This window comes from Lissotriton helveticus, chromosome 9 (assembly GCF_964261635.1).
Source record: "Lissotriton helveticus chromosome 9, aLisHel1.1, whole genome shotgun sequence".
NCBI lineage: Eukaryota > Metazoa > Chordata > Amphibia > Caudata > Salamandridae > Lissotriton > Lissotriton helveticus.
Genome location: NC_136070.1, coordinates 422,490,072 through 422,508,640, shown reverse-complemented (window position 1 = coordinate 422,508,640; position 18,569 = coordinate 422,490,072). Strand labels below are relative to the sequence as shown.

General features: G+C 44.8%; 1 protein-coding gene across 6 annotated transcripts in view; it reads right to left on the bottom strand.

Annotated features, from left to right (window-relative positions):
- The window catches only part of WDR20 (WD repeat domain 20), a 151,637-nt gene that overhangs the window by 86,579 nt on the left and 46,489 nt on the right, over positions 1–18,569 (bottom strand). Inside the window, exon 3 of one of the 6 annotated variants that reach the window (XM_078660196.1) lies at positions 18,318–18,392. The exons of the other annotated variants lie outside the window; for them this stretch is intronic. Coding sequence (XP_078516322.1) covers positions 18,318–18,392 — 75 coding nt within the window. The remainder of the gene's footprint in view (positions 1–18,317; positions 18,393–18,569) is intronic. 6 annotated transcript variants of the gene reach the window in all.

Here is an 18,569-nt window from a genome sequence, read left to right as displayed (position 1 = left end):
GTCTGTGCAAGGATACGAATTGAAGAACAGTGCTGATTGCAGAAGGATAAAAGTGACTTTATGAGATGTGCGCTGGTGTATCTGTTCTATCTTACATTATGTGGTTGGGTAGAAGCAATAAAAAAGCACCCATTATCAAATACATAATAAAGGGCCTCATTACGATGGCGGTGGAACCGCCACTGTCAGCCAGTCGGTGGAGGTCCCACCACCATCGGAGCCAGCATTACCGACCACGGCATTATGATGGCGGGCAGATGCTTGTCAGTCAGAGAGACAGTCCAACCGCCACAGATCAGACGGGCTCTAGGAGCGGAAAGGGACTTTGGGGGCCCCTAGTGGGCCCCTCTTCCCCATAGCGTTGGATCCTGGGGGGCACCTACGGTACCACCCTACATATCCCTGCACCATGGGGCAGGCACCGCATGGTGCCTTCTACATAGTGCAGGGATTTGCAAAATGTGTATTTTCTGAACTGCGGAGTGTGCTTGCAGCCCGCAGCACACACCACAATTCAGAACAAACACATTGTGACTGCCTTGAAGGCGGTCTCATTGTAATCCCTATGGCAGGACTGCCGACAACTAGTCAGGCGGTCCCATCCCAGATAGGATGGTGGTCAGACAAAAGTCCAACAGCCACCATAATCAGGCCCAAAATTACCAGATCGACTAGCTAGGAAACTCTACAAATCTGTTGAGAAACAAGAAACCCTAGATTTGCACACAAAGCCTAAAAATGTATTAGAATACTCATAGGGACAGAGGCGTACTGAGAATATCCAACTTTTTTTTAATTATCAGACTGCATTTTTAGCAGCTAAAGAGACCAGATGTTAAACTCAGCCACCAGAGAAATGATTGGGGAAATGAGGCAACTTTACAAGACTTTCGCTCTCATTATGAAGTCTTATAAGCACCTAAGATTACTATAAATCCTGACAACATTTAAAAATACCAGACAGGATAGCCCTTGCCTTGTTGTAGGGGAATACACGCTCCTATCTTCAGGAACCCATTGGGGTACAATAAATTACAGTTGCTATTGAGGTGGGAGGATCCTGGCTCGGACAGACTCACAGGTGAGTTCTATAAGGACTACAAGTCAACCCTTGCCCATCGACTGGCAAATGTATACCAGGAAGCCCTTGAACTGCACAGGCTATCATTTAGTACAAGAGGCTAGGATTACAGCTATACAGATACCTGATAAAGATGAGTGTAGATCCTACAGACTGTTCTTCATGATTAACCTAGAAATTAAAATTCTTGCCTAGGTGATGGTCAATCGGGTTCACCCTTTAAAGAAAGGCCTGGTGTTTCCACAGCAATCAAGGTTTATACCTGGGAGAACAGTTAACCTATTGAAATTGGTTGTCACTTGTATATCAGGTTAGACCTGGCATACTCCTACATGTGGAAAGGGAATTTGACCCTCCTGAATGGCCCTTTATTTGCCTTGTTGCATAGAATGGGGATTAGCACCAATATTATAATACTTCGGAGGTTATAATACCCACAAATTAGGGGCTCTGGTATACCAGAGACTTTATCCTGTTCCTAGAGAGAAGAGTCAGGGATGCCCCCTTTACCACTTTCTTTTTGCCAGGACCTCCTTGCCACTTGGGTGAGAGTCATTCACGCTTTCCTGACAAAGCATGTATTGTTATCATTCTATAAGACATCATGCTTTTAGCAAAAAACCCGGAGACTAATTTAGTAGTCATTATTAGAGATAATTATACAGAGGTATCACAGGAATAAAAATAATTTGGGGGAAGTTGGAGATATTCCCACTTAGATGATTAAAAAAACAGACCAACCATCAAATGCCCACATAAATGATGCGAGGAATAATAATAATAATAAACTTTATTCGGATTTTTTAGAGATCCATAAAAGCAGTACATAGTAAAAAATCTGCTGTACGATGTATTAACAAGTAACATAAAATTTAAAAAAGGAGATTGGGTAGTTTATACAGTACTGTTATTTTAGAGATTTTTTCTGTGTCTGTATATACATTTCAAAAAGTTAAGAACGTGGTAGCATGTGGCTTCAGTGTCCAAAAGCTGCAAACTCAGCATGGCTGCTCGACATTGTCTAAGACCCCAAGTTTTTAAGAGAGTCAATAACCAAACTTTGCGGTGTTCCTGATAAAATTGACAGAACAAGACGGTATGAAGGGTAGTTTGTGTTGATTCCCCGTCACAAGGACAAAGAGGTGGATTTGAGTCCCAGACGTTTGGGGTTGGAAAGGCTACCAGTTTGTGAAATATGTTTAGTCTGAATCTTATCAGGAGGTATCGGTCGAAAGTGCCAATGTTGAGAGTTAAGTAGGGCTGAATTAGAAAGGTGGATTGGACCGTTAATGCATGCTGAACGGACTGTTTCCCTGCTTCTGATTGCAATCTCAAGTTTCCCAGGTGGTCCAAGGCTCGTGTTTTTAAGTTGTTTTTTGTGAGTTCTCCAATTTTTTCGGGATTTAGATAATATTGTTCTATTCCGAGGTCAATGAGGAAGTTCTGGATATAGGCTAGCCATTTGATTTTTAGAGCATAGTCCAGGGACATTGCATCTGCCAATATTGTTTTTGAAAGGTCATTTTTTTCTGAAGTCCAGATGCGACGCCATAAAAGTAGCGGTTGTATTTTCGCGAGGTCTTCGATATATGGAACGCCCAATTCTGTGTGGCAGGCGTAGGTCGAAGCTCGCTTGGGGGCTGATAGAAGAAATCTAAAAAAGTTATTTTCTGCGATTTGCAGAGAAGTAACGTCTGTGTGACCCCATAATCCTGCTCCATATAGAGCTGTAGATTGGCATTTGGCTTTATATAGTCATCAGTTCCATGGGCGGGCGTTTTCCTAGTTTTTGTGTGAACGTCACCAGTGCAGCTAATGCTCTTTTAAAGCAGTGTTTCCTGGCTTCTACTGCTTTTTTCCAAGAGAGTTTGTTATCTATCGTGACTCCCAGATAGCAGTATTCGTTTGTGGAGTCTATTTTTTGGGTGTCAAGATAGATGGTTTTTTGGTGTTTTCTCCCGACCCCAGCCTTCATTACGAAAGTCTTTTTCACGTTTATGTGAAGGTCTAGGGTTCTCATGAACTGAGAGTATCTGTTGAGGGATTTTTGGAGTTCACAGGGGGTTCGTGCCAGGAGGACGGCGTCGTCCGCGTAGAGCAGAGCGGGGATCGGGCGATGTTTAGCTTGCGGGAGATCTCGGGCACCCTTCAAAAGCTCCACCTCCAAGTTGTTAGTGTAGAGGGAGAAGAGGAAGGGTGCCAGGACGCATCCTTGTCTGACCCCACGCTCCACTCTAAATGACGCTGTCAGTTCCCCCTTTGTGCCGAAACGGACTCTTGCGGATGGGTTAGAATAGAGTTCCCCTAAAAAGTTCAGGAGTGGCGGATCTACCCCCATTTGTGCTAAAAGGGACCATAATTTTGTATGGGAGACGCAGTCGAAAGCCGCGGACAAGTCCACATAGGTCATATAGAGTTTTTCTTTTTTGGCTTGCACGTATTTTCCAAAAATGACCGAAAGGTTTAGGGCTTGTTCCACGGTTCCTAGTCCTTCTCTAAATCCGAATTGTAGGTCAGATAGTTAACCTCTCTCTTCCACCCAGTCCTGAAGTCTTTCTAGGATCACTCTGCCTGCCATTTTCCCCAGTGAGTCCAACAAAGAAATTGGGCGGTAGCAAGCAGGGTCCTGGCGGTTTCCTTTCTTGAATATTGGCACCATGACTCCAAAATTCCTTTTTTTGCCGTTGCGGTGCACACCCTTGTTATAATCGGTGCCCAAAGTTCTGTTTTATATTTAAAAAAGTCCGCTGGGACTCCATCTGGGCCTGGAGCTTTTCCTTTTTTGGTTGAGTTCAGTGCCAAAAGGATCTCGGAGATTTCGAAGTTTATGTCTATAGGGTATGGTAGAAATGTTTCTTTCTCCTCTTCCGTCTCTTGATCAGAGGATGATTTTTGAAAGATTCTAGTGAAACGTGATACCCATTCTGCAGCGTCTATTGCAGCTTCGATTTTTGGGCGCATGTCATCAACCAAGAAGGGAGTTCTTATAATTCTCCAAAAGGCTTGGGAGTTTTTTTCTTGTGCACTGGTATGGAGTTCGTTCCAGAGTGCTTGCTTAAGTTCCTCTTTTCTCTCTTTTCTGATTTTGTGATATTCGCTTCTGCGTGTGGCTATAGAGCGAGGATCCCTTTCGTCTTTGTTTAGGGCTAGCTTCAGCTTTGTGTGAGCCTTGGTGCACTCTTGATTGAACCAGCCTTTAAGTCGAGGTAGTCCAGTTTTTTGTTTTGCTGTAAGTAAAACCTTTAACTTATCCATAATTTGGGCAAAGTTGTTAAGAAGCTCCTCGTCTTCTGTTGATATGTCCAAACAGATTTTGATTTGAGGGTAGACTGACTTTATCAGCTCTTTAGTGAGTTCTTCTGGGTTTATCCTCCCCCACTTTATTGAGTACCCATTTAGTTTATCCATACTTATGTTTTCCTGAGTCAGTGCGTTAGCTATTGTCATTGGAGGGCATTGTTGATGGTTTATTATTACTTCCAATTTTAATATTGCGTGATCGCTTTGGGGATTCGGTTTGACTTCGAAGTTTTTTACTCTTGGTTGCAAGGATGCTGATATTATTATGAAATCAACCGTGGTGCTATAACCTCTTCCTAAGTAGGTCGGTGCTAGTGAATTAGCTCCGTGGTCCAAGGTGTTTACTACTTGGAGATCCAGATCTGATAGAAGATCGTTCATTTGTCTGCCCATGTTGTTATGCGAGAAGTGGGTAAGGGAAAAGCCTTCCTCTGTCACCATGCCAGAACACTTTTGTTTTGGTTGGGTACAGGTGTGGAGGTTAAAATCGCCTGCCCATATTATGGTTGTCGGACCTCTTTCTCCTTGCTTCGTTCTGAGGGTGGTTAGTTTTTCATGGAGGTGGGTCAGGACTCCCTGAAACTCTGGTTCATCCAGGTTATTATAAAAGTTAATAATAACTATTGACTCTTTTTTCTGCAGGAAAAGACCAAGGATCTGGAAATTAGAGTCCAGTTCAATGACCTTTATTTTTATATTTTGAATAGTATTGGCTAAATAGATGCATAATCCTCCCTTTGGCCTACCCATCTGTCCCGACTTCGCAAGGGAGGAGTATGTCTTGTACCCCTGTAGGTGGTATTCTTGTTGTGACCACGTCTCCTGTATGCATATTACTTGATGGCTATGCGCGTGGTACATAATTGACCCGTCCTCCACTTTTGTCCTTAGTCCTGCGATATTCCAGGAGATCAGGCTTAGGGTTGTTGGATTATCCCTAGAGATTTTAACCATTTTTGGTTCATTAGAAATCTCTGGGTCTGAAGGGACTGGTGGAGGATCCGGGGGTCCCGGTAAGTCGGTGCTATTTAGGGAGTATTCTTCTAGCTGTGGTAGTCAGTCAACGCACTCTAGGGCGCTATACTTATTTGCTAGGGGAAGACCATTCCAGCCATCCCAACGTGGGGGATCACTGTGGTTTCTCCACTGTTCTTGTCCTCTCCATTCCTCCCTTTCTCTGCCTCGATGGTTAGGGCCTAGTGGGTTGAAAGGGGGGGGGCGTCCTTGCCACGGCTGCTGCCATTGATGAATAATGTGTTGCGTGGGTTGAGGGGGTTGCTGCCACTGTTGAGAAGTGTAATGTGAATATTGAGGAAGTTGAGAAGCTGGTTGAGAAGTGTAATGTAGAGGTTGAGGAAGTTGAGGAGGTGGTTGCCAATGGAAAGTTGTTTGTTGTGGTGCTTGTGGGAATCGGGGAGTATGTGGGGGCTGCTGGCATTGGTACATAATGTGTTCTGAGGGGTTTATGAGCCCTCTATTTACTGGGACGGTGGGGCAGGGAAAATTTTGTCGTGAGGATGTAGGTAGGAAATAGCACAAGGGAAGAGGATTTATTTGGGTGGCAGGTCCACTGCTAGGTGTGTTACAGATATAATTTGCTGCCCCTATCTCCCTAAATTTGATGGTAATATCGTCACCCGCTATGGTCTTCCTGTTTCTGCCCACCCATTCTCCTCTACGTACAGAGAAGATGTCACCCCTGATGTGAACAGGTAAGGGTTTATGCAGTTGGAGCCACTGGGCGCATTTATTCTTCAACTCTACGAAAGTTTCTCTTACACCCTCCTTCAGTGGTGGTACAGATGTTAACACCACCACGAAGGGAGAAGCTTCCGGCGGCAAATTAATTATTTTTGGTCGAGACTGCTTTGTCTTAGATTCTTGCGATTTCTCTAAGAGAGGAGTCGCTGCTGGGATAGTGATGTTCCCAATTGTGCCTTTTGGCTGTCGGTTGTTTATTTTGGTTGGACCCGGTGGTGCTGCTTGTGTTTCGGGGGCGGGATCTACTGCTATGGGGGTGACTGGGGGAGCATCTGATTTACTCCCTTTTTGGGTTGAGAGCTGTGTCGCTGACGCCTTGCTAGCTGGTGAAGTATTAGGCTTGGTCGATGTGCCTATTGCATGTTTGGTACAGGATGTTTTTTTTTTTTTTTTTTTTTATTTGAGATGGATTAGAATACAAAGAAAAAAAAAAAAGAAATACATTCATACATACTGTTAGAGTGTCAGCTGGATAAAAGAGAAAGATACAAAATACACGAGGGTTTAAAAACAAATCATATATACATAATACAAAAAAAAAAAAACACTATCTAAAATTGCTTTACAAAGGCATGAATTCAACAATTTCATCCTCTTGTTTCCCTCCACTTACTGAGGGGTGCCCAAATTTTTTTGCCATATTCTTTCTTCTTTTGTCCCTTAAAGTCATATAAACATTCCTCGATATTGTGAATCCCAAGCAATCTAGTCAACCAGATCTGGAATGAAGGGGCTGCTGGATCTTTCCAGGCCGCCGCTATTAAAATGCTTAACACTGCCACACACAGAAAGACAAATGCTTCCGCTTCATGTGAAATTTTAAGATTTTCGTCCCTGCCAATTAACATCATCGTTGGGGATAGAAAGATTTGGCCCTCTAGCAACCCCGATAAAAATTTCTCCATTTCAGTTAAGACAGATTTCAAATTTGGACAAGAATAGAACATATGGATTAGATCTGCTGGGCCTTGGTCACATCTTGGGCATCTATCTGTATCCCTTTTACCCCATTGAAACAGCTTCGCAGGGGTGTAATATAAATTAAAGATCATTTTATAATGTTGTGTTTTTAAGTTGGTTGCTCTTAATATTTTCTTGTTCAATGCCAATGCATAGTCCACATCTACATTTGGATCCCCAATTCTAAGGGCCCAGGCATTTTCCACTTGCACAACATCATCTTCCAGGCCCTGTAACAGAAGACCATACCCTATTTTAATCTTCCTACCCCCATTCCTTATAAACTGAACAATCGGATTCATCTCCTGAATAGAAATCCTAGGTCTTATAGATTTCACTGATCGTTCTAACTGGTTGTACAACAACCAGTGGTTCGTTGATATACCGTATCTTTGTTGCAGGATCTCAAACCCAAACAGATCTTCCTTACTCATAACATCCCCCAAGTACTGAATACCCAACCTTTTCCAGAGGGCACTATTCCTATTCTGTCCAAGGTGTCTAAATGGGCTTGAGTCCCAAAGGTCTAAAGTTCCATTAATCTTAGGGATCTTAAGAAATTTCAACATTCGGTTCCATACACCCCATGCACCTAACATCACTTTACTTTTACTCCTCTTGTAGAATTGCACATTCACTTCCCGAGTTAAAATCCCCTTGGCTCTTTCACCTATTACTAATTCATAAATTGTGGGGATTCCGGAAAAGCCAGGCAACCATGCGGAGGTATTAGAACATAATAGCTGTTTCATATGCAGCAATAAACATACCCAATGGTACAGTCTGAGATTAGGAGCTGCTAGCCCTCCTCTCTCTAAAGGTAATGACATTTTAGCTAGCGATCTTCTTACTTTACCATATTGCCAGAGAAACTGTGAGAAAACTGATTCCATTTTTTTCATCAAGGCTTCATCAATTATTTATTTATTTTATTTTATTTATTTAATGGTTTTGTAAAGCGCGTAGTAACTCCGAAGAGCATCCCAGCGCTAATCTGCTTCTCCAGGGGTTTTAGCCGACTAGTGGGATTATATTTGCGGGAAAAGGAAGGTCTTTAAGGTCTTTCTGAACTGGAGATAGTTCGGTTCTGTCCTAAGTTTGCGGGGTAACTGGTTCCATCGTTTCGCCGTGTGAACCGAGAAGCGACGGCCACCGGTCTTAGCTTTTCTCACTCTAGGGACTGAAATAAGGTTTTCTGCATTGGACCGGAGATCCCTCTTTGCTTTGTATGGGATTAAAAGTTCTTTCAGAAGAGGGGGACCGTTGTTGTTGAGTGTTTTATGGGCCAGACAGAGGGCTTTGAACAGGACCCTTTCTCTGACTGGGAGCCAGTGGAGAGAGTTGAGGGCCGGCCTGGCGGAGGATCTTCCAGGTGTGCCCGTAAGTAGGCGGGCTGCGGCATTTTGGACTTTCTGCAGTGAATTCAAGGTGGCTTCAGGGGCTCCCAAGTATATAGCGTTACAGTAGTCTAATCTTGCCAGGATTAGACCCTGGATGAGGAGCCTCCTTGCGGTCTCTGGGAGCAGGGGAAAGATCTTCCTGCAGGCTCTGAGTAGTCCAAAGCATGTCCCTGCGGTTCTCTTTGCCTGGGTTTTAAAACTCATGTCTTTCTCAATCCACACACCAAGGCTCTTGACCTCTTCCTTTGGTGCGGGAGGGTCCCCTAGGCACCTGGGCCAAAGGTAAGATGGTAAAGAGGGCCCATTGTGGCCCATCAGGAGGATCTCGGTCTTGGACCCGTTCAATTTCAAGGAGGAGAGATTCATCCATCGGTGGACTTCGGAAAGGCAGCTGTGGAGGTCGGAAGGAGCGTGGTGAGGGTGGGAAAGAGTAACGACCAGCTGAGTGTCGTCGGCGTAGTTGATGACTGACACGCCGTACGAGCTGACCCTCTTCTCCAGTGGGGCCATGTACACGTTGAAAAGTGTAGGGCTCAGAGATGAGCCCTGTGGCACTCCACACCGGAGGGGGATGATGGATGAGCAGCTGTCGTTTTCCCGCACCTGGAAGGAGCGTCCAGTCAGAAAGGATTCTAGCCATTTCAGGGCCAGACCCTTTAATCCGATCTCTCCCAGTCGGTGGATTAGGGTGGGATGGTCTACAGTGTCGAAGGCCGCGCTGAGGTCTAGGAGGATCACTGCCACTGATCCTCCTGTGTCCAGAATGCTTCTGGCCTTCTCCACTGCTGTCAGGAGGGCGATGTCAGTGCCCTGCCCTGGACGAAATCCTGTCTGGGAGGCCGCTAAGAGGTTGTTACTTTCTAAGAAAAGCGATAGTTGTTTATTTACCAGCTTCTCTGCGATCTTGCTGTTTCCAGGGAGAAGGGATATGGGCCTGTAGTTGGCGAAGTCCTGCGGGTCTAAAGAGGGTTTAATAATAATAATAATAATAATAATTAATAAGGGAATAGCACGGAATAAATACAACAGTTTCGGAAACATTGTCATTTTAAGAACATTAACTCGTCCAATCAAAGACAAATGTAACACATCAATTCTCCTCAAATCTTTCTCCATCGCCGCTAGTACTGGCGAATAATTTTCCTGAGTTATTTTACCCACGTCAGCATTAATTTTAACTCCCAGATAAATTGCAGCATCGACATATCTTTGATCTCTTTTCTGAATAGTCTTTGTGCAAATTATTATAGTTTTCTCAGTATTAAGTTTATACCCTGAATATGTCCCAAACTGCTGAGCCAAATTATTTAGTTCCTGTATTGCTATATCCGGCTTATTTGTAACAATTGCCAAATCGTCCGCATACGCTAATATCTTAGTAGTATGACCGTAAGATATAACAGGGGATATTCTATCTGAAGCCAAAATGTTCCTAATCAGCGGGTCTATATATAGTGCGAACAATATGGGTGAGCATGGACAGCCCTGGCGTGTACCTCTTTTGATCGTTACCTCCTCTGATTGAAGCCCCATAGTAATGATCCTGGCGACCGGTTCCGTATACATAGCCTTAATACCTTTCCTACAGTTTCCTCCGAAACCCCTTTTCTCCAACACCTCCCACATAAAATCCCAGACAACACGGTCGAACGCCTTCTCGGCATCCAATAAGATCATAGCCATGTCACTCCCTGTAACTGCAACAGCATCAAATAGTGAAATAGCCCTGGCTATATGTTCAGTGGTGCCTCGCCCTGGGACAAACCCATGCTGCCAGGGTGATACAAGTTGACCTATGATCCCTCCTAGTCTTTTAGCCCAAACTTTTGAGTATAGTTTCGCATCTGTATTTATTAAGGAAATCGGCCTATATGAGCCGGGGTTCTCCTCTGGCTTTCCCTTTTTGTGGAATACCACAATATTAGTCTGCTTCCAAGTATCCGGAATAACACCTGAACATATGACTCCATTAAAAAGATCCTCCAGTATTGGAAGAATTTCTTCACTCAAAGCCCTATAAACCTCGATCGGGATCCCATCTGGACCTGCTGCTCTACCCAGTGCCAGTTCATTCAGAGCATTTTTTATCTCCTCACTTGTAATGCCCAATTCCAGACGATCTCTATCTTCCTCCTCTACCCTAGGTGTTATAAGAAATTGGTCTTGCATAGGAAATACCACTCCTGGCTCCTGATCATAGAGTTTTTGATAGAATTCTTGAAACACCTGTATTATAGAGTTTGGGTCATTATATTCTCTTCCATTATAGTTAATCTTACTGATTTTGTTTCTAGTCAAATCTTGTCTTATGCGCAGTGCTAAAGCTCTGCCAGCCTGTTCCCCTGTCTCATAGCGCCTAGCTCTTTGCGTCTGATATTCACAAATCTCTTTCTGAGTGATTATTTTTAAAAGGTCACCCTTGATCCTGGCCATATTTCTAGTAGTCTCACTACTATCTTTGCCGGTTGTTATTTCGTCAATATGATATCTCTCTACTTCTGCCAGATCTGCTATAAGTTTATCTATCTTGCTTTTATCCTCTTTCCTAATTCTTGTTGCACAGCTGATAGTCTTCCCCCCTTAATGCAGCTTTATACGAATCCCAGACTCCATTTCTGGAGGCGCTATATCTATTACAATCAAAGAATTCCTTTGACCATCTTTTCATATGCTTTACAAACCTTTCTTCATTTAATAATTTTCTATCAAAAGTCCATCTAGAAGTTTTCCTTAATACACTGGGAGCTTTATAAGAGAGTATCAGAGGATTATGATCAGAAATTACCAAGATTAATTTCTGAATATTAACCCTACCTATCTCCCCTCTTGTAATGAAAAAATAGTCTAACTTAGAATACTTTTGTGCTGGATGGGAAAAATATGTATACCCACGATCACCTGGCATCTTATCCCCCCATACGTCTAACAGGCCATGAGACTGCATCATGGAGCTTATAGCTGCGTTAACCTTTCGTTTGCGGCCTATATATTTGTTCCCCGGGTGCCAGTCTGCAGAAATATTCATATCCCCACATACTATCATTGGGACAGTCCAATTGGCCATTTCCTCTTCCAACTTATCATAAATCATAGGATCATCCTCATTCGGACCATATATTACACATAGTGTGAGCCCCATATTCATTTCCGCCAATAACCATCTACCTGAGCCATCCGTTTTAATACGTTTTGCTCCACCTAGATGATTTTTGGCTAATATGGCCACTCCTCTTGTCATTGATGATTGAGTGGAGCATCCAATCAGGGTAAACCCATACATTTCCAAAATCTTTCTTTTATTCCAAGGAATATGGGTTTCCTGAACACAGACTATATCGATATTGTTTGTTCTGACCAGATGGCTCAATCTCTGCCGCTTCTTCCACTCATTTAAACCCCCTGTAGTAATACTACAAATTCTAATGTCTGACATATTTTACATGTTTGCCTTTCCTACATTGACTCTTATCCAGATAACTGATATCAACCTGAAAGCTATTCCTTTCCATCTCATGCCTTTTCAAAATTTCCGCCCCCCCCTCCCCTCCCCCCCCCCCACTCCTCCCACTGCACTCTCTCCCTCCCGCTATTGAGCTCCAGGATGGAGCCCCCCCTCCACCCCCCCCCTTGTCTTGAGGCGCTCAGACCGCTGGTCTGTGCACGTGATGGTTACAGCTTAATGTGAGGAGAAGTGACCCCTACTCTACCTTTATTTTTCTTTTTTTTTTTTTTCCTTAGTTTGACCCTTACCAAATTTACATTATGATCCCATTGTAATCCCCTACCTTTTTCAAACCCCTCCACCCCTCCACCACACATCTAATTACCGGGTTAGAATCTGCCATTTTCTTTGTACTCCCTCAGTGAAACACAAAACACAAGAGTATACCCTAGTCTGTTCACTCCACATAGAAATAATATTCATCAATACCCCCATTCCCAACTTGGATCACCATTTTAGCACTCCAATTACTCCCTCTATGACATCAAATACTCTTTAGCTTTAATCTCTGAAGAGAAATAAAGTGTTTTTCCATCCTGTATTACTTTCAGCTGGGCGGGGTTGATCAAATAAGCCTGCATACCCTTGTCCTGAAAAGGTTTGATCATCTGCCGTAGTCTCCAGCGTCTCTCGACTGTCATATGGCAGAAATCAGGGCGAACAAAGAAGGTATATTCATCAACTGTCTTTTTTTTATCCGGTCTCGCCCTCTCAGAGATTGCTTGTCTCAAATTAAAGTTGCCCAGAAAGATTAAGATTGCCCTAGGCTTATCTCCCTCTTTTGCCTTTTTATAGATGTTGGCCGGGGTACGATGTGCTCTCTGAATCTCCCTATCAAAATCCCAATCTTTCAACTCCTTGAAGGCAGACACAAAAAGTTTGACGATAAATGATTTCATATCTGTCCCCTCAACCCCTTCAGGGATTCCAAGGATACGAAGGTTGTTTTGCCGCGATCTATTTTCTAACGACTCCAGTTTCCACTGGATATCGGTAAGCTGTTTTGCTTGCATGTCGACTTTATTAACTGCTGCTGCTGAATCAGCTTCTGTGGAAACCACTCTGTCTTCCAGATTAGTCACTCGCTCACCCAGGTTCATACAGGCCTTGGTCAGCTTTCTCACCACCCCTTGCATTTTCCTGACAGCCGCCTGGGATTTCCGACTATCTTGCCTCGCTTCCTCTCTGTGAGCCAATATCTCCTGGTGAATGATCTCCAGGAGCGACATTTGTGCTGAGTCCCCCTCTGGGCTGTCTAAGGAAGCATTCGATTGTGGTAGCTCTTTGTTTTGATTAAGTATTTTCGATTTCACCACCATTTTTACTGCTGTGCTTGGGGGGCTGCTTTCCTCAGGTTCTGAATCGCTGCCGGTCTCTATATCGCTGATTTCTTGATCCAAGCTATCGTCTCCTTCCTCTGACCATTCACCACCCTCAGATACCGAAAAGAATGCCTCACTTGGGGCTTCTTTTTTACTACAACTACTCCCCCCTGTGTCGTCCTCCAAAATCTCTTCTGAGCCATGGTGTAAGGTTTTACTGTCACCCAGCTGGTCTGCTGCCGGGATCTCCACTTGCTGTTCTTTCCCTTCCACCATTACTACAGTATCTGACTGTTCAGCAAGACCATCAGCTGTAATACCAGGGGATACCTCTTCATTACCATTATCCGGGGGAACCTGTATGTCATCTTCCTTCTGATCTTTCATATCTTTATTCTTATTCAGCTTTTGGAAGATATCTGATATTGGAATAGTGCCCAGATTGTCCGGGTTCCCTTTACTAGCACCCTGCTGTACCATTTGTTTTACTAGAGGGGAGCCTTGTTTCTTCCTTTTACTACCATCATTGTCCACCATTGATTCTGCTAGCTTCGCTGTTGCTTTTCTTCTAGCCGCTACTTTAGCACTGGCGCTCATCTTGGGAGCCATAATTGCCCTCCGCCTCTCCTCTGGCCCAAATGCCTCCTTACCACCTAAAGTGTCTCCGTTTTCGGTAATCTCCGTCTGCAGAACGCCAGCATCCTCCAGAGTGTAGGAACTCTTCGCCTCCCCGCCTCTCGAGAGATTAAGATCCAGCTCCAGCTTCAGTTGTTTTTCAGCCCGGGACTTTCTTCTCCGCTGAAAACGCTGTTTTTGAAACCGGCTCCGCAAGGCTTCGTCCCTGAATGTTACCTCTGCGAGCTCCGCCGCCTCTGCTTGCAGTCTGATGACAGCTCCGCCTCTGAACCGCCTCTGAACCGCCGCGTCAGCTGAACCACCTCCAGTAGCAGCCGCTTCAGCGGCTGACTGCACGTCAATTTCATCAAGCCGCGTCTTCTTCGGTGCGAGTTTCTTTTTTACCCGTGTTCTTCCGTCTCGTGGTAAAAATCACTCACGGGTTACATCAAACACCCTAAAACAGCCTTTGTTAGGGGGATATGGGGTCATATCTCGACATTGCACTCCTCCTCACGCGCGCTGCTTTCCGACCGTCTCACACGGCCGCCATCTTGCCTCCCGGTACAGGATGTTTTTTTAGGAAGTATTTCTTTTACCCCATGCGTTTGATCGGGGCCATAACCGCCTATCTTACTACCACATTTCGAATTGATTAGTGAGGTGAGTCTGTCCAGCTTCGATATTAAAGGTTTAATTTGTGCCGCTATTGTGGGCGTGATCAAGTTATGATTCTTGATTTTTGCTTTAGGTTTTTCCTTAATGTTTGGCATAGCCTTGGTGAAAGTGGAGGTGTCTTTCCTTGTTTTTATCAGTTCTAAGGTCATTTCTGTATCGGGTAGGATGGATTGACTAGTTACGCTCTGCTCTGGTTTGTCAGTTGGTGATTGGCAGGCTTCTAAGTCTGGAGTTGCCTCAAGGTCAACATATGAGAAATCGGAGTCTGATTGGGTCACGGATAAGTCTACAGCATTTGGGACAGTCAGCGTGGGAACGGTAGTTAGAGGTAATGGTAAAGAGCAGTTGTTCACGGCCTGGTGGGCGGGGGAGCTTGCGGTTGCGAAAGAACCCAGAGAGGAACGTTTAGCCTGCATAAGGTCCAGGGAGACTCTTTTCTCCAACAGGATAATGCTCTTATCGATGGTTTCATTGACCCGGGATATGAAGAGAGCTATGGGGCCGGTCACTTTTGCCACAGCCGTAGCTTTTTTAGTGTTGCTTCTAGTTTTGGGACGCATAGTGATCGTCTGCGATATAAGTCAGGAACCGCGAGGTAGGCCTCACGGAAAATAATTGGTGAGTCCTAAGTCTGGCCACACTATGTTGGAATGTAGGGTAAGTATCACTGGGACGCCTACCTTGCATTTGATGGAACAGAATAAATGCAGGGGGTCTGGCCCGTGGCCGTCCTCTGCCGTCCTCGAACGGCCTCAAACGGCCCTGTCTTTGCCCAGTCTTCGCCCAGTCTTCGCCCAGTCTTCGCCCAGTCTTCGCCCTGGCTGCGTCCCGCGCTGCGGGAGTATGAAAAAGATATAATAGGGCGGGGGGCGGGCCAGCAGGGAGAGCGGACCGGAAGCTCTCCGTCGGTCTTGCAGGGACTTCTGGGAAATGAAGTCCCCGCACGCTCGCAGCCCCGCTGGTTCCTCGCGCCCCTTACCGCCTTGCCGCCTGGACGATGGAATGCCTCTCAAAAGTTACTGTCTCCACCAGCGTCCACCTACGAAGCGGCACCCGCGGAGCGGGTGCGGCGAGAAGTGGGCTGGGAGACCGGTGTGCTGCTGGGCTGATGGCACGGTGAGCCACGAACCTCCGTGTAATTTGAGTAATGACCCGCAGAGTGGACAAGCAGGAACGCTATTATCAGCCTTGGTGGGCGGGGGGCGGGCCAGCAGGGAGAGCGGACCGGAAGCTCTCCGTCGGTCTTGCAGGGACTTCTGGGAAATGAAGTCCCCGCACGCTCGCAGCCCCGCTGGTTCCTCGCGCCCCTTACCGCCTTGCCGCCTGGACGATGGAATGCCTCAAAAGTTATTGTCTCCACCAGCGTCCACCTACGAAGCGGCACCCGCGGAGCGGGTGCGGCGAGAAGTGGGCTGGGAGACCGGTGTGCTGCTGGGCTGATGACACGGTGAGCCACGAACCTCCGTGTAATTTGAGTAATGACCCGCGAGGAATAAGTCTGCTACTTTGGTACTTGCATCATCAATAACCGGCAACTGTGATTAGAGACAATTATGGCCCAATGATAAAAAAGCTTGCAGGACTAATTGAAAGATTGATAATCCTATCGCTATGAACACACTGCCAGTGCTTAGACTAATTGAAAGCAGTCCTCCCATTGTCATGTGTGTTCGAGGTAACACTATTGCTTATCCATGGTGGGCAGGACTGTCCTGATTAAAAGGATAGTATTAGTCAGGATTTTATATCTATTTAAAAAAAAATCTCATTACTCCACTGAGTAAATGTTTCTTTGCTAAGCTGAGATTCTTATTTATTCGGCTGATGTGGGTGTGGAACAAAGCCTAGATTAGATTAAACTGGGAGACCCATACATTACCATTTGAAAAAGGGGGTCTTGTGGTCTGAGATCTAGAAAAATACTTTAAATGTCCTCTTCATCTGTCCTAATACACATTACTGCATCAACGTCTGGATGACGTGCATCAGACACACTATTATAGGCCACTGACATCAACTATCTGTCTTGTAAACTCTCAGGTAACTCCTCTGTGCTTTTTGCAGTTGCTCGGCACCCCCTTCACTACAGAATATTGAAATTCACTTTCGAAGTCCCTCCAAGATAGTTTTCAACATTCAAGAGGCTATAGCGGAGTTTTAGAAAAACGCAACGAGGAGTCAGTAAAGCGTTTCTCTACAATCTAGGACACTTTTAAGGTTCATATCCAAGGTATCATCCTGTGGAAACCGGGTTTCCCTAGCTGGAGCATGCACACGCTCGACACGGGAACTCAAGTGTGTTGGCTGAGCTTAGCACAACTCGCTTCACTTATAGGGACTTGGCCCAACGTGAATGTTTCTATTCGGGACAATTAAAGTCTTGGTCACGTGACCAAGACCTTGATGGTCGAAACATGTCTGTTTGTGGTTGATGTGCTGTAAACAAAAGTATTTTGTAGGAATTCTTGGAGCGAAGCTCTTTCAATCTTGTTGCGATATTTTGGAAGGCTTTATCCAGTTTTGCGCCAGCACCATCTGCAAGTGTTCGCCAATAACTGTGAAGGAGAGCTTTGATGAATGATCTATATACATCTATCTCTTTCTATAAATGCATTTTTGTGTGCCTGAACACTACCTTTATTTACTGGAACAATGTTTGTGATGCTACTGATGTTTATTATGATGCAATAATAAAAAATAAAATACTTTCATTCGGTGCAATCTTGTTATGTGCCGTACAGGTCTGATGTTCAGTGCAGTGTGCCTCATATAAATTGCACACAGGAGACTTAAGCTTCAGTGCTTAATTCGAACCAGTGCTCTCGTGCTCAGCACTTGCATTTTTCATGAGCACCAGTTAAGGTAGGCCCCAGGAGATTAAGGGCCTGATGTGTCAAAGATGCCCATTCTGTGTCTATGGGAAAATGCTTTGGTACATAGGGCAAGTGATTTGCCCAGAATCACAGGATGTTAAGCTAACGTAGAGACTCAAACCTGATTGATCCAGCTCCGAAGTTGGCAGCTAAGGCCATTACACCACATCCTCTCTGCACTTTCATGGTTAGTAGTTGGTCCTATTTTAGGCTACGCCAACAGGAGAAATGGGCTGGTACAAGCTGCTTCCTGACTAGAGCCCCAGCACTTCTTTTTCTACAAATAATCACTGCCAAGCTTACACAACTCATACAAACTGTGCACTGAACAATTTGGGCCTGGCTAACGAGGTGGGAATATAGCAGCTCTACCCCCCTTGCTCTTACGTTTAACAATCCAAAACTCCTCGAACACTTAATTATTAGGGTTATAAGCAACATAAGAAAAAGGCCTACTGAAAATAGGTAATTTGTTGATACATGGCAAATTCCTAATGTTGGCACAATTCCAGGGGAGGAGCGTCATCAATGCTTTGGATACATTTACCTTTTACAGAATTTGAAATTACCAGATGAGCTGACTGTTTCTTCCACTTATGCACCTCACTGGGATCCCTGACTCACGGGGATGGGTCTCCCGACTGTATAAGTTATATATATACTGTGTGACGATTGCTGACAAAGCTGTGCAAAGATGGGAACAGGATCTAAATTAGAGGAATGAAGATGGAATTTGGACATATTGCTGTGCTCAAACTCAATATGTACAAATAAAAGACAGGCGCAAACTATTGCATTTTATGTACCTGAATACACTGTACTCACCAAATTTTCAACACTCCAGACCCTCACACTGTTAAAGATGTCTTCTAGGTGCAGCCTGCTTTTTTTCCACCTAGCCTGAGAATATCCATGTGTTAATGTTTACAGGTCTGAAACTGCACAAGTTAACTGTGAGATATTAGGCATACACATCGAGTGCTTCCCTTGGTTAATGGTGCTGGGCTATAGTTTTCCTCTCCCTGTAGCAGTAAAAAGGTTGGCTGTGGAGCCGATACTCTTGGCAAAGCATAGAGT